Below are 27,972 nucleotides of genomic sequence, written 5' to 3'. Positions count from 1 at the left end.
CTGTTGAACCAGTTTGTCTGAATTCAGATGACATCACTAAAGCAGTCAGACACAGTTTAAGTGATTTTATTAAAAAAAAAAACCCCAAAACAAAACAAAACCAAGCTGCTTTGATTTTTAATGTTGAATTAGAAGAACTACAACAGTCACCCACTGCCAACTAATCCCAACAGTCCTGTGAAGGTGTGCTGCGTCTCACTTGGTAGAACTCTGACTGCAGCAGCAGACATACCAGTGCGCGCTTTTCAAAACGCAGTGACTCCAAAACATAAAGCTGGACTCAGATTACAAGACCTGTAGGTCAACTCTTTTCTGTCATTTTCTCCACAAAGTCAGTTTGGTTTAACCGTCTCATGTACTTAACAGTAATCACATAGGAGCTGTAAGTGAAAGAGGTGGTGCTGGTGTAGTCTTTTATGGTCGCAGGGGTTTCAACCTGCTAAAATCGGAGCCTAATTAAGTGTCAGAATCATGTCAAAATTAACACAAAGCACTGAGATTAAGCCCAAAGGAGGCTCTGTGGATTATTATAACCGAGCTACCCATGGTGCAGAGCATAGGGCTGGAACACAGTAAGAGAAAACGAAAAAGAGATCAGGTCTACGTGCAGCAGAAATCTGGAACTGGTCAGACTGAACTAATTCACAGCAACAGAGTGAGAGGAAGGAGAAGCTGCTGTTACTGAATGTACTACATCTGCTGGGTGGAGTTTCCATTCCAAGTGTTGTTGTCATCCTCACTGTCCTCCTGAGTCCTGAGCCTACAGACTTTACCATCTTTCTTGAATTCCTTGGGACGGTTCTCCAACGTGTGTTTGGAGAGATTTCCCCTGAAATGGAAAATAACAGGACAGTAAGCCAGTTACCACATTCAGAACATAAACTCTCCAAATCAAGAAAAAGAAACAATACATCTGATGTCTAAAAATGTCATTATATTAAGGCCATCACACGTTGTGAAAAAACAACAACATTTAGAATTTTCCCGATCCAAACTTGAAAATGAAGAAAGAAAAAGGAAGTCGACATCAAGCGATAATGAGTTGGTCTTGATGTTTTTAGACAAGAAAAGAAAAAACTGAGATTCTGGGTCATCCGATTCCCAACAGGAGGCTTCAGCAGGAACATCATGGAAGCTTTTGTACATATTTCAGTGCACATCTGAGGAGGCAGAGAAGTAATTTCACGAAGCTGAGTGACCCGGAGCAGCATGTAACTGTGTGTCTGACTTAAAACTATTTGTATATTCAGTAGCAGCGCATGTTTTGTGCTACCTGCACACTTGTTGTCAAATACAGTGGTCTGATTGGTCAGATCAGAAATACTGTGGAAAAAAGCTTGGGTCAAAAAAAGAAATGCTGCAAATATGTCTAATGACACTAAGCGCTGGATATGAAAGACTGCGTTAAGAACAATTAAGTACAAAAAATATTTTTAAAAATAGGAAATATCTGCACAAATGTTACACACAGGTGTCAAGGCCTTTAATGTGAATTTCTGCAAGAAAAAAAATACAGAAAATCAGGGATTCAATGTTAGCCCTAAGAAGAACCTCATTAAAGTCGCATTATATGCGCATTAATGATGTGTGCTTCTACATGTGTGGAGACTGCAAAATGGCCCTCACCTCTTTGCCTTGTTTGAGGCTGATGAGCTGTTGTAAGAGCTGGACTGTTGAGCGGGACCCCTGGGCTGGACAGATGCTGCAGAGGGGGGTGGTGTTGCAAACACAAAGGAACTGAGAAATCTCCATACAGCCAGCAGAGGGTAGAGGAGTGTACCCAGAACTGCCCAAATGCCACCACCAGAGGACTGGACCACTGTGTTTGCAGGCCTGCCTGATTGCTGAGAAGAAGAGTTCATACACTGTCACAGGAGGCGCATTTAAAAAGGATTCACCTTTTCAAACATGCACACGTGTGTGTGTGTGTGTGTGTGTGTGTGTGTGTGTGTGTGTGTGTGTGTCCACACTTTTCTATGTTAAACTGAGTTTGTGCATAAGTCAAAGAAAATTTCAGAGAATTTCATGGCTCCCTCTACATGTTAATCTGCGTTTCTCTTCACCAGCATGTCTTTATCCTGTCTTTCTTCTCTCATCCCAACCGTCACAGCAGATGGCCCCGCCCCTCCCTGAGCCTGGTTCTGCTGGAGGTTATTTTCTGTTAGAAGCGAGTTTTTCCTTCCCACTGATGCCAAAGTGCTTGCTCATAGGGGGTCATGATTGTTTGCTTTTTCTCTGTGCGTATTATTTAGGGTCTACCTTGCAACATAAAGTGCCTTGAGGCGAGAGTGGTTCAGGGTCAGCTTACCTGCCCAGATCCACTCACTGTACTGGAAAGCCCCCCGTATAATAGAATACTTAACATAAAAATACCACCACAGCAAACCCTGAAAAAACGGGACTTTGATATCTTTTTGATTCTGTCTATTTGGTCTCTTATCTTATTGGATGGTGTTGTATGTGTATATACGTTATGTTCACATATGTGTGCTTGTGTGTGAATGTGTACAGTTTTGTATATGTATGTGCATATATGCATGTACATTATATGCTATATACTCTTACATGTCTTACAATTATTTTTTTAAAATGTTTTCTTTCTATTTTAATTATTTTATTATATTATCCCTCTGTTCAGCACTTTGGCCGACACTTGATGTCTTTTAAATGTGCTATATAAATAAAGATGACTTGACTTGAAAGTAATTTCTTAAGCCTGGAGAACTACTGTTCAAGACCACTTTAAAAATACTGCCAATGGTCCCATTGTTCTCAAGTTATGACATTTACAAGACTTGCAGAAAATTTGAGCTCTAACCTTGGCCTGAGATTTAAACTTATCTGAGATTTTTCACCTATAGTATCAATTCGAAACTACTAAATCACTTTGTTCTTAGTTATCACATTCACAAACTTGGACGTCCAAGTTTGTGTCCGTCCAGGATGACAATACAAGCCTTTTATGGCTGAGGGGTAAAAAGTTACAAGGTAATACAGTACATTCCTTCAGAAAAGCAATGACAAGTGACTTAAGACATTTGAGTATCGTAAATGTTTGCCAACCATAAAAGAAATCTGCAGTTTTTAATTTAGTCAAGGTTTGTAGAAAGAAACTTTTTTTTTTTAGGTTTCGCAGGGATTTCCATGTTCTGCTAAACCCGCTGAGGTGAAACTTCAATTGTTGCCAAGGAAACCTGTTAAGGCCAAGGCCTGGGCTGAATATGAAACTCTCTGAGTAACTTAGTAACTAACTACTAAAAAGTAGACTACTCACTGGCAAAAGAACAACAGAAGCACTTGGAGCCAGGTCCAGTTCTAGCAGAGTCTTGTTTAGGTCTTCACTGGTGAACTCGCGCCGAGGGAACATGGTTGCGAGGGAAAAGTTTCCATAGCGGTTGCCAACTTCCTGAGGACACCAGGACAAACATTTTACAGTGACTTAGCATGAAGTGATACAGTGCTGGGTGACATGCTTTAACATACTCTGAATAATGAAGAGCTTTGTTTAACACACAGGCTACAAAAATCAGCAAGCAGAAAATCATCCTGATGCTTGAATTAGCAAAAATGCAGCGCAACCACACATACATTACACACTACAGCTGAAAGCGATACATTTAGTACCACAGTGTACATTCACCAGAAGGCCTGCCTCTGTCTCTAGTTGTTAACACTGTGCAAACACTATCCCTGGTGCCCCGAATTTTTATTTTGGATGATTATAATCATGTATGTCTTAAAAAACACCCAAAAACATTAACCTTTATCAGCATGTCTTTCTTAAATCCCTCAGATTCCCACCTCTGGGATCGACACATCATAACTGTGTACATCTGCCTAGCTATAAAACTGTTGTCAGGAGGGAAAAAGTCCAAATCATGTACATTAAGAACTGGAATGAGGAAGCAGTGCTCTGCCTGTGGGGCTGTTTCCAATGCACTGAATGGGATGTCTTCAAGCAATCTGGGCAGTTTTGTCCACAATTTAAAGAATGAGGCATCAGAGCTGCAGACAGCTACCAAAGAGCTGAAAGGAGAAATCCTAAAGGCTAAACAAGCCGACAAGCCTTTCATCGATCCGCAGAAATTTGAGGAGGAGAAATCCAGCTGGCTGTGAACAAAGACTTTTTTTTTCCTCTTCGAAAATAAAATGTCTGCAATAACCTGGACTTGGCTTGGTATTGCAAAAGAAAAGAAAAAAAAAACACTGTAGGAATCCAGGATGCAAAGACCAGTGCTCAGGATATTTTAGAGGGTATTAATTCACACAGAATTTGTCAATGCTCTAAACTGCTTTTATAACAGTTGTGAGAAATTTCTTCACATTCAGGTAAAAAGTGCCGTGGACCAGACAATATAAGTGGACAGCTCCTTAAACAGTGTGCGAAGGAGCAGAGTCCAGTGTTTCACAACATCTTTAATCAGTCCTTAAAATGACAACATCTCCTTAGTGTCTGGGAGGATGCTGTAATTGTCCCACAGTCATCCAGGCAAGAGACTTTATGTTGGATCCTCTACGGTTTGCTTACAAGCCCCACAGAGGAGTGGAAGATGCTACATATCTTAACTTGCTCCTTAAACACTTGGAAAGAGAGAGGTGTCCTGCCAGACCTATTGATTTGTCTTCTGCTTTTAGTAGTTCAACCGCATGTTTTAAGTCTCAGGAGCTGACCCAATTACAGATGCAGCACACCAGAGAAATCCAGTCATGGTGCATTATAAAGCCACTTTGACTGAACCTCTGTCTCTCCCCGTCTGTGGCTCATTATGCTCCCTTGGTTATGTTCTGTTATGGCCTTTGTAACATTTAAACTGTGTTTGAGTTTCTTTACTTTATTTCATTAATATATCTTACAGCCTTTAAAAGCCTGTGTGTGGTCTCCCAGTTGTCATATCCTTTGAGCCGATTGTGACAAAGATAACCTGATCCTAATATTTATATATTAGGATATCTGGACTGCTCAACAAGAGCAGAGAGGATGTGAAATTCAAGAATCAAGACAGACCTGAGCAGCGAAGTTTCGAGCCTCCTGCAGTCTACTCTGTGAGGGGAACTGGTTGGTGAAGGAGGAGCCGTCTGGGAGGCGGAACTGGATCCTTGCTATGGTACTGAAGAAGAGCGAGGAGAGGATAAAATTTGAGCAGCATATGCATATACACATGCACATCAGACTGTTCACAGAACTGCTGGAAGCTACAGTCAAGCAAAGGTTAGTCCTGCTGAAGGGGAAACCACTTTTTAGGGCCAGAGCCTGGGAACTTTGTATTGTACACGTATGAATTAGTCATGTTTTCGATATGCATTATATTGACTTTTAACAATTCAAGTTAGCAAATTGCTATAATAGTAGTTTATCTATTGAAATAATGCAAGCTGTGGAAACTCCACGTGGTTACCTAAAGTAAACTCAACTTGATACATTTTCATACTAATTTATAGTTGCACTAAAAACAAAAACACATAATTTCTCCACTTTCACATTAGTTTTTTGGATTCAGTCTTAACATTTTTTTTAAATCTTCTGTAATTGCCTCGTGTCTCATTCACTTTTGTTGTGTAATACGTGCAACATCCATCCATTGGTGACATCACTTATAGAAGGCTTTCAGCGGTGGCGGTGGTGTGACGAGGCGAGACCTTCACATTTACACAAACTGAAATGCGTGAGTTGTTATCTAACTACTCCTCACATTTTCAGACACATAAAGTACACTCTCCCTCCCTCACAGTGATTAAAAAGCAGCAATTATTCCTAACACAATCAGGTAATGTTTACAGTTTCAAATTCACATCATTTAGTCCCAACAGGATACAAATGTCATGAGCACCAAACTCTGTTTTACATGAAGAGGGTGATCATCCTCGCTTTCATTGTGGCCAAACTTAGCCAAGTCAAAGATTTCCAAACCAAGTCATCTAAAGAATCAGTGGATATTTTAGATTTTGTTTCACTGCACACTACTGCATGACATTTGTGCTGTTTCACGGTGCATTTTACAGGAGAAAGCGGCATCAACAGAAAAGAATTAGATAAAATATTAAAAGAATGACAACTCAAGTGGGAAACACCACTGGGTTTCAGCCATCACACTTATTAGTGGAAAATTTCCTTTTCAACTAATTTCCTACAGAAGGCTATAAGAAAAGAGCTTTCATCATTATTTTAACATTTATGTGTCAGCTATTCTGCAGCTTTAATTTTTCTCAAAACATACTTGTATCAGACACAAGCCCATTTAGATTAGCAACTTTTCGGCTTGTAACAGTGGATTTTTTTTTGTTAAACACCAAATCACAGTTTATACTCCTAAAATACAAAAGTAGGAGAAGCAGAGTACGTGTGGATATATAATGATGATATTAACATATTTAATCCCTATTGAATTTTTTCTCTTTTATTTTGTTGGTGAAACTACAGTTTCTACTGACAGCTCATAACGTGCTTTTGTCATGACTTATATTTAAGGTATCACTTAATTTTAATATATACATACATTACATACATTTGATGTATTTGGTAATTAGATTTATTTACAATATAAAAACAAGTGTGTTCAGTATAAGAACTAGACACGTAGAATGATTTGCCCATGTCGTCTCTGTGTGCTGCTGGGCTCTGAATCGGAGGGCAGCTCCTGAAATCACAAAGAGAAAACAATGATCACAAATAGTTAACTGTTCAGTTTGTCCCTCAAAGCTGAAATAAAGTCCATCCCTGTCCTGAAACAGGTCCTGATTTTCTCAGCTCTTAGATTTTTACTAATGCAGACTATTTTACCTATTTTGAGCAAAGATCAGGCCAGTCAAGCATTGTCAACATTAAAAAAAAAAAAAAAAAAAACAGAGCAAAACATACAGAGGTATTAACACAATTATATTAATCTGCTGCCCTAGAAGTTGACAACATGCACTACCAGTCAGAAGTTTGGACATACTTTCTCATTTATCCATTTTTCTTTATTTTCGTGACTATTTACATTGTAGATTCTCACTGAAGACATTAAAACTATGAATGGACACAGTAGTAAACAAAAAAAGTAAGAAATACCTCAAAACGTTTTATATTTTAGACTCTTCAAACAGCCACCCTCTGCTTTGCACACTCTTGGCATTCTCTCAATGAGCTTTATGAAGTAGTTACCTGAAATGGTTTTCCAACAGTCTTGAAGGAGTTCCCAGAGATTTTTAATTTCAAACCCCTCCTCTACATTAACCCATTCACTCAGCAAAGCAGTGGGCAGCTACCAGTCCAGCGCCAGGGGGAGCAATGTGTAGAGACAAAACCTTGCACAAGGATGCCTCAGGGTAGCCTTGCATTCAGTGCATTAGAACCCACGACCTTCCAATCATGGGGCGACCACTCTACCTACAGAGCTATCCCTGCTCGATGCTAAGCACTTGTTGGCCTTCTTGCCTACACTGTGCAGTCCGCCTCATCAAAAAACCATCTCGATTGGGTTTACGTCACTGTGGAGGCCAGGCTGTATGGCACAGCACTCCATCACTCTTCTTTTTTGTCAAATAGCCCTTACACAGCTTGGTCACAAAAGGTTGATTCTGTTCTTCGGGACGTAGTGTTTTCAGGGGGAGAAACGTTTGGTCACTCATCCAAGTCACTTCTTCAGTCTCAGCTCAGGCCAGTGGACACTCTTTCAACGATGAGGAAGTACACATCCTGGACAGGAGAGAATACTGGTTTGTGCGGGGAGTCAAGGAGCCATTTACGTGAAAAGGGAAATACCCTCTCTGAATCAATTAGGGGGCCTAAGGGTACATCTTTAACCATCTTACAATGCTGTGATTGCAGCCATTCCCCAACTCTCTGTGAATGGTACTCATGGCCATTGATCAGTGGTCTGTGATCAGTAGTTGTTAATCAATGGTCATGACAATTTGCATATTTATGATGAAGGAACTGACCTCACAGCCCGTTGTTCATTAAGTGGTGCTAGTTTCAGTCATTGTGGTAATGTTCTGTTTATAAAGTTGGAAACCTGCAGTCATCTGAGACTGAAGAAGTCACTTGGATGAGTGACGAAACGTTTCTCCCACTGAAAACGTCCAGATGAACAGAATCAACTTTTGGAAAGTAAAGGGTGGTTACTTTCAGGAATCTAAAATATCAGACTTTTTTTTTAAAATCAATTTCTTCTTTAATACATAATTCCATATATCTTGCTTCATATATTTGATGTGTTCAGTATGTATCTACATTTTTGTAATAAAAATATTAAAATGTGGTGCTGAAAAATTTCTCAAAATTTTGTCCTTTTAAAAGACTGATTAAGCACTGTACCGATTAACTTTTTTTGAGCAGAGTAAAGACCCTTTCACACCGGATGTGTAAAATTCATGTGAATATTTCAAGGGTAAAAATATTTTGGGATCCGAATAAACGGATCCGACAATCAGATCACTGCATTTGGCAACAATTGCACTCATGGCTCAAATTGCGCAATTGTACTGAATATGCAATGATATAAAAATAATAAAATAAATACAGTTTTACCTCAGACACACAGCTGAACAATACTCCAGCTCACTTGGCTCTCTGAAATGATTTCTCTACCTCCTCATATGTGGTTCGAACTCTGCTAAGAAGAGTTCAAAGTGCCTCACTAACATCCTAAATCATGCAGCCTACACAATGGCACCCTGACTGCCATTAGGTAACAGAATGAAATTCTTAGACCCATCGTCAGACCCCTGCACTGCTACAGTGGGTCCTGGGTTCCTCCTGGTGCCTCGTGTGGTGAGAGTATACAGGCAGTTCCTGAAGAATTAAGGAATTGATGCCATTGAGTGGCCACCAAGCTCGCTTGATTTAAATCTAATTGAAGAGCTCTGGGAAATGATGCTTTGCTGACACTGCCAGGTTGCACCTGACTGTCCAGGAGCTCAGTGATGCCCTGTCCAGGAGCTCAGTGATGCCCTGGTCCAGAATTAGGAGGAGATCCCCAGGACACAATCTCTTATACTCTGATCTATTACAATGACAAATTACTGAACTTGGTTACACGGTAATGCTTCCTGTGCTTCCACAGAACACAGCTTTCCACAGAAATGATCTCAGACCAGCAAAAGTCTCTGATCAGTTTACTGTCAAAGGCCAAAAATGTATCCACAATGTGTAAACCATGAGAAAATAGCTGCTGGCTTCTCAGCTTGCCTATCTCAAGTTATTATAAATGGGAGACAGAAACACCTGTAAAACGGAGACAGCATCAATCTCCTATAAGTGCGAAACAAGCGCAGCTTGTGGTGAAAATAGCCTCACTGCGGTAAGTAATGTAAATGATCAATGCAAACGGATGAGGAGCTTTATGATAGTGCTCTATGAAATGAAAGGAGAGGTCAATTTGCTTTGTTAAAGTTTAATTTTGTATATAGTTTTAGATGTGATAAGGCCTTGATGTAACGCCAGTAGTCACAGATTGAGTTTACCAGGCTCTAACTAGTTTTAATGTGAATTACAAACTGAGCTGTAACAGCTCAGCCACACATAGACAGCTTTAGTTAAACCCTGTTTATTTTATGGTTATCAGCTGTGTTTTCAGTATTTAATCCATATTTCAATTAATATCACCAACAGTGTGTGAATTCAGCCCAAAATACTGTGGGAAAGTGTTCAGATTTCTCAGTAATTTATCTTTGGTTAATGCTGTGTTTTCCCTGTCATTAGTAGCAAATTCATAATTACATTTAATAGCAAGTTCCGCTTGCTATCACTTACAATAAACGCACAGTAATGGTTACTGACTGGGGCAAGCTTAATAACTTCTCAGTTTCTCATGTCAACAGTTTCAACACCTGCTGCAGATCTTCACATCCTTCAGTCGACTACAGTATGACCAGCAAAGCTAATAGCTAAACAACAGCACTGACATTTAATTAACATTTAAGCACAACAGAGTGATTTCCTTAGTTGGGGTAAGGAACTTCATTTTTGTGCATGCATTATCTACCCTGGCTTTCCTCTGATAGCTGACTGTGCGCTAGCTAGCTGAGACTCATTACTGAACAGATAACAAATTACACATTAAACTTACCAAAATCGATGATGATGCCTCGGGTCCCTTTTGTCATAAGTCCAGTTTGAAACAAACAGGAAATCAAATGTAAATGTGGGGTGGCTGTCGCTCAGGAAGATGAGCAGGTCATCCACCAATCAGAAGGCTGGTACTCCAGTCTGCATGCCTAATCCCAAGTTGCTCTCTGATGCATCCATTAGAGTATAAACCACTACAGGGCTCTAGACTAACTTTTTGACATGGGCGCACCGGTACGCCTAACTTTAAAAATTTAGGCGTACCGGCACAAAAGTTAGGCGCACTCAAATTTTTCAACCGCATCGCTTAACACCGCAGTTTTACATGTGCACTTTCTTTGGGGGGGGGAAGTCCATACAGACAATATTAATTTCTAAATTATTAACTAACAAACTTGTGCTTAAAGTGCTTTGTCAATATTGTAGAAAATGTTAAAAACTTAATCATCATCTTGGCCTCCTCTGACGACCTGTTTGCTGCTGTCTGCTGCTGAAAGGCCGTGGGGAGAGGGGACACTTGGGCAGTGCATTTACTGCAGCATATAATGTGTTTTCTGGATACACTGTGCTTTTTCAGCATTCAAATATTGATGGCACCGTGTCAGAGCACTGGCTATGAATTTCAGACAGATCAGGCCTTAACTTAACAAAAAAGTTATCAATAGTTCTTTTCATCTTTTCTTATTACCCACAGCTACAGTACATCCACTTCTCTCAGGCCTAGGCTGCTCACTAGGGCTGAGTATCATCACTGATTTCTATAATCCATTCAATTCCGGTTCTCAAAGTCCTGATTTGATTCAATTTAGCCTCAGACAGTCAGAAATATTATAATTCTGATCATTTATCAGTACTGATACACATGAGACTTCATCAGAATTGTGAAAATCACAGCAGATGCCTTTGTGTGAAAGTAACTGAGAATAAAACACAGGAAAACATGAAGGAGATTTTCCTGGTCTGGCTTTTTATAGCAGATAACCTTAAAAATATTCTGCAATTTTGCATAATTTTAAGAAATTTAAATTTCTTCAGTATTGAACAGCAGAAATTAGGCTTTCTTGTCCGAGGTCATTTAAGTGAAAAAAGAAAAAGCGCTGTAAACAACGCTAGACTGGTGGGTAATAAGCGAATGAATAATGCAGAAAACAGATTTGAGACGGGAAACTGTTCCTGAAGTACAGAGAGAGAGAGAGCTGTGCAGGAAGTGTGATTTTTATCGTGGTGGAAGCAAAACAGCAAAAGTCAGAGGGAATTCATGACGACATTGATCAAATGTGAAGCGCAGTTTGCTGCTTCTTTTGCTGCAGGCTCGGTGAATTTTGGTTGGAGAGAGGCAAAACCTGCAGCTCAGAATCAGCGCAAAAAGACGTAAACACAGCGCGGACCCGAAGAATCGCTAAGCTCCGACAGCGTGTCCGTGTTCAGGCCGTCGGGTGAGAAAGCCGAGAAAGACGAAGCTGATTCTGATGTGTTGGGTCCGCTCCGTGTTTAGGTCTTTGTGTGGAATCCGTTAATGAATTGATATCGCTTTATTCAAGCTACTCACCTCTCTCTTCCACCTGCACTTTCAACTGGACCACGGCCAATCAGAGAGGTCCCGCCCCTGACTATCTCTGATTGGTTTAGTCCACGATAGGGGCATAATGTGTGTCTGTTGTTGACCACACGGAGAGTTACAGAGATTTTTTTTTTGTTACCGGAACAGTTGGTCGCACCTGTGCGACCAAATATTTATTTTTAGTCGCACCACTGAAAAATTTGGTCGCATTTGCGACCAAATTGGTCGCACTCTAGAGCCCTGCACTATGAATGTGTGTGACTGTTAGAGAACACTTACACAGAAAAGTATAGAAAAAAAGTGCTTATTTGAATGGGTGAACAAGGCGATTTGAGTGCTCAGGTAGAGCAGAAAAAGTGCTATATAAGAAGTCAATTTACCATATAATGCTGGATCTCCTCTCAGTGCCCTTACTTAACCTGCAATTCTCAAACTGGCAGTGGATCTTTTGGGTTCTGTGTGGGTTTTGTGGATGCTCATTCAGATTGTGATTAGAGCTCAAGGCCAATATTGGCTATTTGAAAATATATTGGTATGAGAAAATTAAAGTAAAAAAGGACTGGATAAACACCCTTCAACCATATTATACTGTATAGTTTGTCAACCAGAGGGCACTTTGCAACTTCCATGTTGGTTTTGAACGCCACAATCGCAAAAAGCAGCTGATCCAAGCACAGTCAGTCAAGTAACTTGTGACAATAAAAGAAACGTATTTTTAAATACCATTGTCATCTTATTAAGGACTCATATGTAACTACACAACAAATGTTGAGGAGATATTTAGGTTTTATTAGTTTGAAAGGAAAAATATTGGCTCACATATCAAATTTTAACTGACCAAATATCTACATCAGTCTTAAAAATCAGTCGGACTCTAAATGTGAAGAGATTGTTCGCTTCACCTATCAGTTGACTCAATAATGCATGTGATTGCTGTACATTACTTCTTAAATTTAAATGGTCCACTCACCTCCTCTCCCTAACTAATGCCTCCTTCCTGGCCTCCTCTTCTGCCTGCCTGGCCTGCAGCAGCGCCAGCTTAGCAGCCTTTTCGTCCTCTCGTGTTTTGGTGTAGCGCGCTGCTCTGTCAGCTCGGTCCTGCAAAACACAAAGACAGGAAGCAGATACAGCCAGAGTTGGGCACAACACATTCCAAAGTAATGCAATACTGTAGTAACAATTACTTTTTGCAATAAATAAAAAACAGGATAAAATAAAAATGCTATTTTCTCTCCAAACTGGGAAATCACTCTGTTACAGCCACCAATTAAATAAAACCAATAGTACAAAAATACAGGCAGTCACCAGTCCTACCCCTCAGCCCCTAGTACACACACCTATGGTATTAATTTCAAAATCCTATGTAACCTTGTTCTCAAGTTATCAAATTCACAAGATCTTTGGAAAACTTACTCTGACGTTGAGGTCAAAATTCAAACTCGTCCAAGATTTTTAGTAGATGTACCTATTGTATTCATTTGAAGTTCCTAGATCGCATCATTCTCGACTTACTGCATCTAAAAACTTGGGTGTCTACATTGCTCACTCAGCAGGGTGACAACAACACCCCACCAGGTTTTTACAGCTGAGGGGTAGAAAGTGAAGAACGCAAAACAGAATGTCTGTGAATGTCCTCAGTGATCCAGGTCATCGTAGTCTAAGAAGCTTGGAAAGAAAAGCGTCTGGAATTTCTTTAAGTTTCCTTGAAGACGATTCACCTCACATTCGAGAAGCTTCTTTGGTTCTAAGAGCAACTGGTGGAGAGTCCCAGATTTTAAGCCCTATGGGAGCGTCCCAAGAGGGTCATGGACCTGGCGGTCCATCTGCATCTAAAGGACAAAGGTCACTCTTTCGAGGATGCCAGTGTTCACATTTTGGACAGAGAAGATGGAAAGAGGAGTGAAAGAAGCCATCTATGTCCACTGTGAACGACCATCTTTGAACGGAGGGCGGGGCTTACGACACCAACTGTCTGCCATCTATAATCCAGTTTTTAGATCCTTTCCCAGACGCCTTTACACCCAGGATGTGAGTGGGGCAAATTTCAAATATCAGATTATAAGATGTTTACAACAACTGAAATAAAATTTACTGTCAAAACCTTTGGTCTTTCACAGTAAACTCTACAACTGTCCTTAGCATGGGAATTCAAACAGACGTTAGAAAATCTGTTAAGATGTCTGTAATCCAGTAATCTAACACATGACTACACTTAATCACCTCTACCAGGTTATGTTTTTGGTTGCATCTACGCTTGTGTCATTCTGTCTGTAAACAAGACAGCTGAAAAAGTTTTGAATGAATTTGAAAAAAATTCTGTAGGGGTGAACAATGGGGTCATGTAAACGATCCATTAAAATGTGCCTTACATCCACCGAAGTCTTCACGCTCAACTTACTGATACATTTTTTTCAGCAGTGACACAAACTGTTATAACTGAAGAGACTAGGATTCCTACAAGTGTGCTTTGTGTGTAGTCAACATGTTGAAAATACTGTATAAAGACTTTAAATATGTCACATTTGAGCTCTGATGCCTTTCTTTCAAGTTTCACCCAAAACAAAATGAAAACACATCCATCCATTTTCTTTCCTGTCACAGAGCTGACACAGCAGGGGTGTTTCAGGACTTTCTGTGTTAGCCCTTCCACAGACTTCCAGCCTGTACAAGTGTGTACTGACCTCTCGCTCCATTACAGCTGGGACCACAATGGGATAAACAGATATATACTGCAAGTAGTGTAGAAATGTTTAGCTGATTTAGAGTTTAGAAATGTGTAAACATAGAATCTAGAATTATTGTAGAGACACTGACACTGCCCTCAATGTAATAAAGGCCTGACTGTGTCATGAACTTAGGAGTATAGTATAGGAGACCCTCCCCAGTTGAACTGTGAAAGTAAAACAGAGAGGAGTTCATGCTGAGTGGAAATTCCCCAGAGAATGTTTGGGTGGGGGTCTCAACATTTGTAACTGGATAACTGTGGTCTGGAAGGGAGATGGGTTTTATGACCTCTAGGGAGTCACCTACACCCACAGTGTTTTAACTGTCACGCACACACATCCACACGCACACTCACTCACAAGCACTCACATAGACATGCGGGAACGCGCACATGTAGGCATTCATGTGCTCGTGCACATAGACACACAGACAGCCCACCGTGGGGGTTTTATGATAGGGTCGCCCCTACAAAACTGTGTTTCACAGACAAAGGGGGGAAGATTTTGCAGGGGGGCACCGGCCTGGCAAGGCTTCCCTTCTAGAAGATGCATGCTTAAATGAAGATGAATAAAGATGAATAAAGGTTTTGTGAAATAACTACTGAGTTCCGGTGCCGTCTCTGGATGCCTCGACGAATAAAAGAACCGGGGTAAAACTGATTTCGCAACAGTAGCTCAACACATGCTAAATAGAGCATAAGTTAATATATAACTTAACAACTATCTAAAGGTCTGATGATGTAAAACACAAAGGACAGATTTCTCTGAGGGGGACATGATTGTTTTTGGTATTCCTTCCAAACAGAGCAGATAAGGTTACCATAGCAATTTGCTGTTTGACCCGTTCCCTGGCAGCCTTCTCCTCTGCCTTCTCTCTATTCCTTTCCTCTAAGAGTCGCTTGGTTTTCTCCTCTTCTTGTTTCCTCTTGAAGTCCTGCATGTCTTTCCCCACTTTCCGTCTCTCCATTTCCTTTCTGATTTCATTCTGAATCAGAGACAAAACACAGGTAGGTTAAGCGTGGAGTGGCTCATATTCTAAAAAGACATCATCCAACACACTACTAACAGGTCAGAGCTGTAACAACATGTTTAAGAGGAACACTACAAAACAAATTAGTCACCAAATGAAAACAAAGCACTACTGACAATACCCATGATATGAAAAGTGCCGCTGTCTATAAAAACAAGGATTAAACACAGTTTAAAGCTGTTCTGCACCAATGGGGGTTGATCGAGCTTTGAAAGCTTGTGTTACTAATTCCTACAGGTGTTCAAACTTTTCCGGGTCACTTACAGCCCCCTCTGTCTGCAGTGTTTGAACACACTGTGGTACCAAACGCTCGTGAGCATCAGTTAGAACATGTAAAATGTCAGGTTTGAGTTTGATATTTTGGTCTCATCCGTCTCATAGGCACTTATTTACATTGGAAGACGAGTAAATTTCCTTTTTCAGGTTGCACAAAAAGTGTTCTACTGATGGACATTGCAGGGCTGTACTTTATTGTAATAGCACATATTGTTTGTCAGTATTTACTTGGTTAATTTTTCAGGCAGTTTCATTTTTGATTTATATTCGTGTATCTTAAAGTAACATAAAAGTGCTTTGTTTTGATGTTGCTGAGAGCATTTTTTGGGTTAGTATTTTAAAATCAAAGTACTTAATAAGAAAGACCTCAATGTTACCTTGTTCACATATTTTTTCATGTTATTCAAAAGAGTTGATATTTGATGAAAGTAGTTGTGTTTGTGTTGCTACTGTTACGGCCCTATCGGGGCCTCCTCCTGAAGTTGCCTGTGTGGTCCTACCAGCTCTCCTGCCTTAGGTGCCACCTTTTTCTTTTGTACAGCTGCCTTCCATCAGCAAGTAAAAGTATTTCAGCCAAGAGAAAGGTGAGCTCCGGTGCCAGAGTGCCATGTGAGTGGCTGCAGCTGGTTGTTTGGTCCTGCTTGGTGGCTTGGCTTAGTTACTAACCCTTTTCTGACTTACTTTTCAGTTTACTGACCAACGCTTCAGTTTTGTTTTGTTTCTTTAAATGGTGATAGCGGCTTGTCAGTCTCTGTTAGTTGAGTTATTAATAGAACCTTTAATAAAACTCTTTAATTTAACCATTTTGCTTCTCTGTCTCCTTTTTTTGTTACTTTCTCTCATCGCCTGGACCCTTTTAGGGGAACGTAACACTACAGTGACTGCCTTTTTTATTTATTTGAAATGACTTTGATAAAGATGTTAATTTCTCCATTTCTTTTGAACTTAAAGAGCAAGTGTTTTTGTTTCCTCTAGTGAAATTTATTTTGGTTGAGATGTTAAGCATTTAACAGTTTGGACTGTTTACTGTTAGTTCCTACAATTAAATTCAGTCTTAAAATATCACAAATATAGTCTGGTTTTTAGTATCACAATATATCGTATCGTCTCCCCTGTACTGTGATATATATCACATCGCCAGATTCTTGCCCCTAGTAATAAGTAATCCATTTCCTGTATTGGAGTCGGGGGGTGGGCAGGTCACTCTTTCACTGTTTGTCAGTGACAGAAAAAGCTGTTCAGGTTGTTGGTGATCTGTTGGTGGACTGGGTGGCATTAGGCTTGTAATTGGTTAACTTCTCGAGCCCTTTCCAGACAGAAGGAGAGTCATAAGCTGACGGCCACTGTATTTTCTTCTGTCTGTTTAGCCTCTCATACTGCCTTGCTAAACCTTTACTTTGATGACTTGAAACAGTCGCTGTCTCAACTCTGAAACACTTCCTCTTTTCTTGCTTTGGCCTCCTTAGCTGGGAACCAGGACTTATCATTATAACTCACCCTGGTGCATGATGGTATACAGCTGTAGGCATTGTTTACTATGACGTAACAAAATGTTGTCTTCTCTGGTCAGACATTTAATAACTTGTCTGTATTTGGGGAGTTCCTGTCTGAGGTTTGCTTTGTTAAAATCACCAAGAACAATACCTGAGGATTCTGGGTTTGTTCACTCCACACACTGGGCCTCCTGTACGCTGGCCTTTGGAAGAATAATCACGCTGAGCAAAATAATTGAAGTATACTCAAAACGGGGAAAAAGGTTTGCAGTGGATGAAACAAGTTTCTAGGTAAGGATAGCGATGTTATTAAATAACAGTCACATGGTTAAACCAACCACTGCCTATATAAACACAGATTCCTCCAGCTTTTGTCTTGCTGCAGATCTCCGTGTGCCAATCTGCTCTGAAGAAGTGGAATCCTGCCAGCTGCATCGCAGAGCCCAATATTGATCCGCACAGCTACATTTCCACAAAACAGCCGATGAAGAGGGGTCTCTGTTTTTCCCTCTCAATCGCTGGAGTTCATCTGTTTTATTGTGAGGACCAGAGATGGGCAGTAACGCGTTACTGTAATCCGATTACTTTTTTCAAGTAACGAGTAAAGTAAGGGATTACTATTGCAAAAACGGTAATAAGATTACCGTTACTTTCCCGTAGGAACGCTGCGTTACTGCGCTACTAAAACCGTGATTTTTTGGCGAGACTGTCTCATGACAGTGACGTAAGTGAGTGCGAGGTTCGTGACAACAGCTGTGTGCAGATCAACAATGGATCATATATCGAGTGCGGGAGAGAGTATGAGCGTGCAGCGTTTAAAGTGTGGAAGTACTGATCTTACTTTGAGTTTGATTACATAAAACGTGGCAAAAACATTAGCGTCCATTGCGCGTGGGAAGAAAACTTCTTTTTACAGCGAAAAAAACCCCTAAACTTCCAAGCAAGCACCGAGTGCGCTACGACGTAATGGGAAATTCACAGAGAAACTCGCGGATTCTTCCACTGCCCGCTGCGGCACACCTGCACCAGGGTAAACCTCCGCCTTCCCTACTCCTGCTTTACAGGTGAAAATAGAGCAAAAGGACCGCTAGTCTTTGATTTTATTTATTTTCTGCTGTGTTTTACTTGCATCTAGTGAGTGTAAACACACAAAAAAAATATTTTATTTTATGTGCTGGAATGTGCAGAAAATAGGTTTAAATATTAAACAAATTTCTTCCAGTCAGAGAATGTTGCATGTAATTAAATTTTTGCTTGATGCATAAAGTTAAAAGATTAAAACTAATAAAACAAGTTTTAAAAAGGGACTTTTCCATTGGATTACATTTTGTATGATGGATTATGTAGAAAAAGTAGAATTGGGCTGAAAGATCTATCACTTTATCACCTATTCAGGTTGTAAATCGTGTTTTAAAAAAGTAACTAAGTAATTAATTACTTTTGAAAATAAGTAATCAGTAAAGTAATGGGATTACTTTTTGGGGGAAGTAATCAGTAATTAGTTACTGATTACTTTTTTCAAGTAACTTGACCAACACTGGTGAGGACACACTGGAGAGGAAAGAGACACACGAGCACACTGTCTGGCTTTCCTCTCCTACGGTGTCTCACGTTGTGAATAAGAACGGTCCAAATGTTGGCAGTTGAGGTGATGAATGATAGAAATAAGTCTTAATGGGTTGCAGCCCTTATGTTCATCAGCTTATCTCTGGTGTAAGAAGTTCTGGTTGAATGCAAAGCAGAGTTTACGAATAAACAGAGCGCATCAAAACACCACGCCACCTTCACAGAAGAGCCCACTTTGCCCTCGTGTGACCTCAGCTCAAAGGTAATTAACTCATATCTGTTGAAACAACACATTGCTGTTGTAGATGCCCCAGTGGATCACATGGTGAAAATCCTTCAAGTGTGGTCTGACTGTTCCCTTAGCGTAAACAAAGATAAATGGGCTATGCTATGGCCAGGCATCGGATTTGTTATGTTTCTCTGATATTACACTTTTCACTTTATGTAAGCATCATTGCAAAAAACCAGGGCCTACAAACACTGTGCTCTTTCTGGTTAAACAGTTTTCAGTGTTCAAAATGTCTTACCTCTTCTTCTCCTTTCTTTCTTTGCTCTCGTCTCTCCTCCAGCTTCTTGGTCAATCTGACAAAGTAAGAAAATGATCCAATCACACATCGAGCTGGTATTTTATCTTTCCAGTCTCATGTCAATCGTAACCCAGTCCCGAAATGCCAAAATTAATTATGATTAAACTTGGCAGTCTGAGTCTTTGTTGTTCTTTGCTGGTTACGTGTAATGTTTTAATCGAGCTATGGCACAGAAGGTTTGGTTGACATCCATCACGCCACACCTTAATACGCTGCCAATATTTCTCCAGGGTTCTAAGCTTGTGTCTTAGAACCCTGGAGAATACTGGCAGCCACCAGTGCTACCCCTGGGCCTCCCAATAGACCCATCTATGATGAAAATGTGAACATTTACAGAAAAGTCGACCTGACTTTGAGGTTAAGGTCACTGGAAGGCAAACTCAGAGATTTTTTAGTAGCTCCACCTTTGCTATCAATTTAATAAAAAAAAAAAAAAAAAAAAAAAAAAATCACATGTTGCCTTGTTCTCGAGTTATCGTATTTTCAAACTGTCCACGTTGCCCACCCGCCCAGTAGGGTTTTGGCAATATCAGCCTTCTATAGCTGAGGGGTCAAAAAAGCAGCGTCTCAGACGTTAAGCTTACAAACACAAAGATCAAAGCACAGCTTCACAAAGCTACTCTCACATTTTTATTAATACTGCAGTGAAACATTAGACTTGATTGTTATTCTGCTGTAAAAGTTGCCATTTTTTGCAATTTAACACAAAGAACATCCTCTGTTTAGATCACACTCAGCCTGACATGCATTTGTGTACCCACCGTTCCACCTTAGCATCCAAGTTTTCTTCACCCTGAGTCGGATGATCTAAAGATGCATTCTCTGGACTTGAGGGAGACACTATGTAGAACAGGGACGCAGAAGAGAAGCACAGAGTTAAGACCTTGTCAGCATGAACACAGTCTGAGCATAATCTTTTCCCTACATCCACACAACCTCGTTAAATTCCTGATCCATCAAAAAATGGAAATGGATCAAAATCTCCACAGCTAGTGGTCTGAACAAGTGACCGTTTCAGATCTTCAGTTAACAACGATTGTTTGCTGTATAGCTTCATTAACAGCAGGTATTGCTATCTGAACAGCGATCACACATGATCCCCAAATCTAGGGTGGACTTTTTTTTCCTGACATGTTTTTTTTTTTTTTTTTTTAAGTATGTGGCGCAGGCTCAATCACCTCCTGCTGCTTCTGCTACAGGCTCTGTGGTTTCTGTAGATGATAGAGGCACTGCTGAAGCTGAGGCAGGTTCTGTGGCTGAGCTGGTCGCTACAGGATCATCTGCCTCTGATGACACTGTCCCACTTCCACTCTCCTGAGTGTGCATCTACCAGAAAGCAGGGAGAAAAATCATAACACAAAAAAATAATTTGAATTAAATATCTCGTGTTAACCAAGAAACATTACATGTATTTGGTTATTACCAATACTGATAATTTAGAGCAGCTGTGGCATTCTTCAGGAAATTCATGTCCCAGCTTACATAGTAACTGGTATCCTTACAGCACAACCTTCCAAGTCGTTGTGCTATCTGTCAACGCTACGTGTAGTTACATTTCTCAGGAGGTACACACCAGGTTATGTACAAGGCTGCTGCGTTTGGTGGGGCTCTCCTTGTGGTGTAAATTACGACGTAGATCTGACACAGAAGTATAATTCATGTGTAACATTGGGTGGTGGTCTAATACATTTGATGAGCACTGTATATTATGAAACTCACTACTGGAAGGGCTATAAAATCATACGTGCTCAACCTCACAACATATGGAACTTTAATGTCATGAGCAGATAAAAGAACCTCAATTCCACTGCAAAAGCAGCAACTTTTAACTAACATCAATATAATGTTGCACTGATACAGTGTGCAGCATGACTGTGCAAACAAAAATGACCTGTCACCTCATTACAAAGGCCAGAGTGTGAGTCTTTAAAGGGTCTCTGGCACAATCTCTCTACCAACGGGATACCAAGTACTGACAAAGTATGGTTGATTTCTGCTGCCATCTTCATTTAAAAGAATTTGTCATGTGCACACAGACACACACAAACATCACATTGCTGAGCTGCAAAATAGAATCACGACTCCAGGAACAGTTATTTAAAAAAAAAAAATTAACAGTAGGGTTGCCCGTAGCTGTAAAAGTAACTGTACATAATTCACACATTGCATCAGTACCTGATCAACTCTGTTGATTCTCTTTATCAGTTCTTCAGCAGACACACTTCCAGCGATGACCTCCAAAGGAATCCCGTTCTCTCCAATGAAGAAGCTCGATGGTACGCACACCACTGGATCTTAAGGGTGGTTTTGTTAAGGCCCAAGTTTCAAGCAACTCACATGAGTGATGTGAACTGACTGAGTCTTTAAATAGCACACATCATTTACATTAAAAGGGTTTCTAGTGGATTCTAGTCCACAGGCATACAGAGCAGAAAGGGTTGCCAATAAACACAATACACCAAAACAACACCAAACATTTGAGTACGCCTGCTGACCTACGAGACTTTGTGAGGGTAGCATGAATGTGCACAATCTTTACTGCATTTCCTTCTAAAAATGACAATACGATAACTGACATTAAGAACTGCAAAAAAAATGTGCTCATTCATTCAAGCCCGACGTTACTTATTCCAGTCATTAGTTACAAGCAGATGGATCTTGGTAGCAGGTTCTCATCATTACTCTCATTATTTTCTTTGAAGGCTTTAAACCTTACCATCTCAGTTCATATCACACACGTCATTAACACTTCAATTGTCTGACTGATTCTTGAGTGTATCTGAGGAGGAGTTATAATCACGGCTTCAGTCTTGTTGGAGTTTAAAATGAGGGAATTATCGGTGAGCCGGTCACTAATGCGGGATTAACAGTCAACTAGGGTGGACAGCCAATCCAGCTGGTGAGGCTTAAAAGACACTTACAATTAGGGCTGGGCTATATCATACCGTTCACGGTAATACCGGTGTAATTTTGGGCAACGATAGGAAAATGAAATATCGCGATAAAATATGGGTAAAACGCGCATGCGCAGTGCCTATATTTACATACGCACATGGCGGCGACGCAGAATGAGAAGAGCGAAAGCAGATCGTTAAATGAAACGGATGAACCAGAACTGGTTTGTAAAAATGCTGCAGCTTCAGTGGTGTGGAAGTGGTTTAGCTTTCGTCCCTCAGATACACAACAAAGCACTATTTTTGGTAGCGCATGCTAGCGGGCCGTCGTTATTACCGTGTTGTTTGGAAAATACGGCACACTTAAAATCAATCCTTTGATTTTTCTGAAAGTCGACAGTGCCTCTTATAATCCCGTGTGCCTTATGTATGAACTCTGGTTGTGTTTACTGACCTCGAAACGAGTTTATGTACACGGCGCTCGAAAATCTCTCAAATGTTTCAGTACGACTTTGCTAAGCTACGAACCCGCACCGCTTGATGGATTGTCGGAGCATTAAGGCTATCGTAGGCAGGAGCCTCGCGGAGTGATACGTAATGTGCTTCAACATCTTGTGTGTGTATAAGCTCTTTTTAAGTTTTGTGGATATTATACATGGTTATGCTGAGGATATGTCGGCCAATTTCCACTGGAAATGCCTTTTGGTTAAACTGTCAGCAAGTAATTTGCCTTTGCACTGTTACATTTTTATATAACTTTAATGCACTTAAAAAACAGCTGCTTGTTTAAGTGAAAATACATTAATGGGGTTTTTTGCACTAATAAAGTTGTGGAGTTGTAAAGTATTTTGTCTAGTGTCAATTATATCGTCAGTTATATCGTTATCGCAAATTTTCAAATGTATATCGTGATAAATATTTTTGATCATATCGCCCTGCTCTACTTACAATCGAATGTCATTGGCTTAAAAATGGTAAAAAACAAAACACCAGAGAAAGATTGAATGATACCGGCTAAAGCAAGCATGTAAAAGGAGAATAACAACAGACCCAGGATGGAACCCTGAGAGACACCGCAGGTCAAACAAGCAGTGTAGGAGGAGAAGCTGCCCTAAAGGAGAACGTCCTTCCAGATAAACAGGGGGAAAATCAGTCAAGTGCTGAGACAGAAACACCAGCCAAAGCCTTCAGCCTATTAGGTAAAATTAAAGCAATTACTTTATATATTTGTAAGGAGCAACCTGATCATAATGGCAAGGCAATGTTCATTAAAAGAGTTTACTAGGTGCCCAACATTATCATCAGCAGAGGCTGAGAAATTAAAAAGAGACGAGAACTTAGAAATAATAGTATAAATATAACAATGCTAAGAGTTAAAAGTTAAGAAAAATATCTAAACAGAGGCAACATGTACTGTGACCTCAGTTTCAAGCTAAGAAATATGGGCTAACATCAGCATCTGTTGTCTCAATTTACAGTACTTTGCAAGCATCTCAAGCCTGCCTTCATTTCCTTGGATTTTGCTTCTATGAAGGCAGACTTCTGTGTAAAGTTTTTAAGTTGTCTTGAGCAACAATTCTAAAAACTCCTTTGTTGAACTGTGAGGATAAGCCACAGCAGCCTGGAGAAAAGCCACACAAGCAAAACGTGCTCACAGAAAGCTCTAAAATCAGATCAAGTCAGAACTTTCTTACTGTGAGGCTCCGGCAAGACACCCAGTTCCCAAAGACAAGTCAGTAATAAGTTTAGTTAATAAGTTCAAACCTCGCACAACAGAAGGATACAAATCTGGGAGAACTGTGCACACGTGTCACTGTGGGGAAAGAAGAAAAAATTGAAACATTTCATGGTTTAACTCCATGTACATTAACATCTGTTTAGAGGTATTACATCAAATGCTTGTTAGACTGACAGAGTGATCGAGATCTACATCAAAAGGCAAAAACCCACAATGATCAATACTTTTCTAAATTCTTCATTCTCCATTTAGTGGTGACTCACACAAAATTCCACAGCACATACAATTTTTGGTGACTGTTAAGCTACGAACAGGTAACAGAAGACTTTATAACACATCTTTTTAAAAACAATAAGTTTATGCATAAGTTTAATAAGGTCTGGTTTTCTGTTCTTCTACTTTCTCACACTGTCAAGCTTAATACTTGCATCATTACTCTAGTCCAATCATCTTCCTGTCCACCTTCTTTGAGCCAATTAGCCTCTGGTTTAAAAAGACTCTCGTCCATGCAACCAACCTCCTCCCCATTTCCACCTCAGACATAGCTCCATCCAAGCCTCAGTCTTCATCTTCATCGCCACCAGAGTCTAGACTCCAGGGCGTCCTGTCTCAAATCCCATCACTGCTGTGATTCATCCTGCTATGATGGATCATCGGGGTCTAATCGCCAAATACAATAACTTTTTTATGTCAATAAATCATGCTGTGACATGCGATGTCAATCAATATTCATAATCGCCGTACCTATGACAATGTTTATGCAGAGTTTCATTCAGATTGGCCGACACGGTGAGTAGGAGACAGGGTACACACAGACTTAGGTCATGTTCAACTGATTCAATATTGAGAAGCTGAAACAAAATGATGTGTAACAGATCATATCTACAAACATCCATGAAGCACCCTGTCATATGATTTTAAAGTCGCCACAGCAAGTTTTGCTAGTACACCTCAATCTATTGTTGATTTTATGTACAGTTAATTCCACACAGGTAACTTTAAATCCTGGTTCATCATTTAGCAGTTTACTTTCAACTAAAATGACTCTTTACCTCTTGGCCTCCACTTTGATGGCCACGCAACATTTCTGGGCTGCCTCTGAGACCCTGTCATCCTCCCAGCTGGACATCAGCTGTGCTGACTGTTCATCTTCTCCTAAGGACAGAGTGACAGAAAACTGATGAGACATGTGGTCAAAACTATGGGTCCAGCTTCACAGATGGAACTGCAGAAGAGTGCAAGTCTCATCTTTTCCAACTCTTACAGTAACGTCCCTCTGCGTAATCTGGGATCCACTTTTCTCTCTTCTGTTCTCAGTGTTTCTGTGATGCACTGATGTATTACAGAAACACAACTGTGCCAGGACGGAGACACAAAACCTTTTTTTACCCCACAGAAAACAGAAGCTGCTTTTCACTTTGTGTCAGCTTTGTGCTTGACAACATCTGTTCAGATCAAAAGTCACATTAAAATCAATAAACTGTTGTATACTACTAACACAGGCTGTTTATACCTGGTCCAGTGTGATGCTGAGACTTATTGTAGAGAGCTGTTTAAAGGAGACCATGCCATGGGTCTAGTTCTTTATAATTCGTTATTTATTATACATATGATCGTAGGCCTTTCCATAAATGTGTTTCTTTTTACATTTCGCTTTCTGATTAATTACAAAACACAGATATATGCGGCATATCGTGAACCATGCTGACTATGTGGAGCTCCTTTTGCTCCAGAGTGCCCTGTCATACTGTGATGTAACGACGAAGGCGCCGCGGCTGGCCACACGAGTGTACTCGGCTACTGTTCTGGAAGTGGACGGACGGTCCGTCATTTATGAAATCCTCGGACTGGCCTGCGGAATGCAAACAACTAACGCTAGCGTTACGTCAGCCCGGTTCAGCTGTGAGGACAGCAGGTGCTGTTGCACAGGACGTTACACCGACACACCGTGTACACCATAGATACGTTACTAGACTTCTGTATTCTTGCTGTCGATGGGTATTCATCAAATACATATGACGACTTCTTTCATACCACACTGACTATGCTAATTAGCTAATGGCTACAATGGCTTCCAACGCTAACTGGCTAGCACCATGTAGAGTTTTCGCATGTTTTCCACTGTTACCTGTGATGACAACGACAAAGACCAAACTCCGTTGTTTAGCCGATTTAATGGCATCGGGAATTGAACCCTGAAACCAAAGCATCATTGCAAGCTGAGTTCTGTGTTTCTGCTTTGGAGACACGGATGAGCAGCTAGGCTTACCAAACCTAAAGCCCAGTCAGCCTGTCACTTTCTACTTCCGCTCACAGCGCACATCAGCTGGCTGCAGCGTCAGCTTCTCTTCTTCTCTCCAGTTTAACGACAATCAGCATCCTAAGTGTTGCATTTCTGCCTCCTTCAGGTTCACTAGTTAATTACAATCGGTTCAACTCTATGCTAATTAATTATTCTCGAAAAGAGTCTCCTTCTGTTCTTCCCTGGCCCTAAACTTTACAGATCTCTAATCACCTCTCCTCTTGTTCATTGCATCCATGTGTCAAATCAACACAGTTACATTCTAAAGAATTATGGGGAGTAATGAAGCGCCCATGACTGTAGAAAAGAGTGTTTATTTAATAAGAAATGGGATAATGGGCAGATCCACTGCGGAGTCCAGGCCCACCCACTGCCATAGTGACGGGCAAACTTAGCACGGCTTCGTGAGTAACATGATTAAAAGAGACATAAATACTAACAGCATTTTATGTAGGGATCATCCATAAACTGTGACACATCTTTTTTGGTACTGTTCTTCTCAGTGGCGGTCCTAGCCTGTTTGGCGCCCTGGGCGAACACTCCCTCCCTGTATCTTTTGCTCGTTTCTCTTCCTCTTCTTTTCTCTTTTTTCTAAACTGAGGACCTGATGGCTTTGAACTTTTCTTGTCCATCTTCCATTGGTTTTAATTTTGCACTCCAGTATGAACACCCATCCCTCAACCCAACATGATCTAACACACCTACATCTTAGTTCACAGATTCACTTTGTCTAGGGTGCATTTCTGAGATTTGAGATTTTCTCCCTGTGAGGCTTGGATTTACAACATTATAAATGAAATGCGCTCTATTTGGAAACCCCCCTCCCCTTTCGACGGCTTGTGTGTGAGACTTTAAATCATCAAACTGTAAATTTTAAATTGTTATTGATCCCTTTATCCCTAGTCCTAAAGTGTATTTTTATTTTCTTACTCTTCTTATATATATTGTTTGTTTACTTGCACTGCTGTAACTGGAGCCTCGTCGTCTCGTCTCTCTATATACTGGACTGTAGCGGAGATGACAATAAAGTTTACTTTGACTTCAGCAGCAAGCAGGTGCACCGAGGGCTCTCGCGCTCACTTTTCATGTATAGAATTTTGAAAAAACACCGGTGCAAATTATAAGTCTGTATTATAATGTCTGGTGTTTTCGTGTTTGTTGTTTTGTTTTTATTTTGTTTTATTTTGCGAGTTGGTTATTAGATGCTGCTCCAGCCGGTCAGAGAATCCCCCGCCGCCCCGCCCTCTCCTCTCTGCGCCGCAAGCAGCAGGCGCACCTCGCAAACGAAGGGCGCCCTATACTCCCAGGAAATGGGCGATAGAAAACCGATCGGTGCCTATGCCATTCCCAATATGCGCTGGCTGACGTCAGGGCAGCACGAGTACGAGCATTTTTTTAAAAAAAATTTTTGCCGATGCCCGTGATGCCGCCCCCCACCACGATGCCGCCCCGGGCAACCGCCAGTGTCGCCCGTATCTATAACCGCTACTGTGTATTGTAATTGGTCCAGCCCAGAGTTGATTATGACAAATTGGCTAATCCACCTCCTTTCATTGTTTATACCATTACAAAAACAAACAAACATAAAAATGCGGTAAGCTGGTGGGTAACAGGCAACGACAGTGCGTTTCTCACTGTAACATGCATTTGAATGGACTTCTCGCCAGACACAAAGTGTAGGTTTTCATCTTGTGAATAACTTGAAAATCTTAGCTCAAACAGCTGCAAAACCTGTTTGCCCAACACCATGATGC

General features: G+C 40.6%; 1 protein-coding gene across 1 annotated transcript; it reads right to left on the bottom strand.

Annotated features, from left to right (window-relative positions):
* Window positions 1–89: 89 nt before the first annotated feature.
* On the bottom strand, window positions 90–26,215 carry ubxn4 (UBX domain protein 4). The gene is made up of 13 exons (XM_085374490.1): window positions 26,045–26,215; window positions 24,969–25,071; window positions 23,963–23,991; window positions 21,460–21,578; window positions 20,463–20,610; window positions 20,046–20,124; window positions 19,225–19,279; window positions 15,153–15,317; window positions 12,580–12,707; window positions 5,006–5,108; window positions 3,275–3,406; window positions 1,627–1,844; window positions 90–829 (listed from the first exon to the last, which is right to left on the bottom strand). Exons 1-13 carry the CDS (start codon window positions 26,127–26,129, stop codon window positions 691–693), a joined length of 1,503 nt encoding a protein of 500 aa, XP_085230616.1. The 5' UTR covers window positions 26,130–26,215; the 3' UTR covers window positions 90–690.
* Window positions 26,216–27,972: the final 1,757 nt, after the last annotated feature.

Source organism: Diplotaxodon limnothrissa, linkage group LG16 (genome assembly GCF_057381915.1).
Source record: "Diplotaxodon limnothrissa isolate DT_005_m linkage group LG16, D_limnothrissa_male_GT1.1, whole genome shotgun sequence".
In the NCBI taxonomy this organism is placed as follows: Eukaryota; Metazoa; Chordata; class Actinopteri; order Cichliformes; family Cichlidae; genus Diplotaxodon; species Diplotaxodon limnothrissa.
This window is presented reverse-complemented; position numbering and strand designations above follow the sequence as displayed.

Coding starts and splice junctions, on each gene's coding strand:
- ubxn4 (XM_085374490.1), bottom strand. CDS start 26,129: ATGATGCTTTGGTTTCAGGGTTCAATTCCCGATGCCATTAAATCGGCT. Junction 21,579..23,962: donor TGCACAGTTCTCCCAGATTT/GTATCCTTCTGT, acceptor ACCACCCTTAAG/ATCCAGTGGTGTGCGTACCA. Junction 19,280..20,045: donor TTGGATGCTAAGGTGGAACG/GTGGGTACACAA, acceptor TTACTTTGTCAG/ATTGACCAAGAAGCTGGAGG.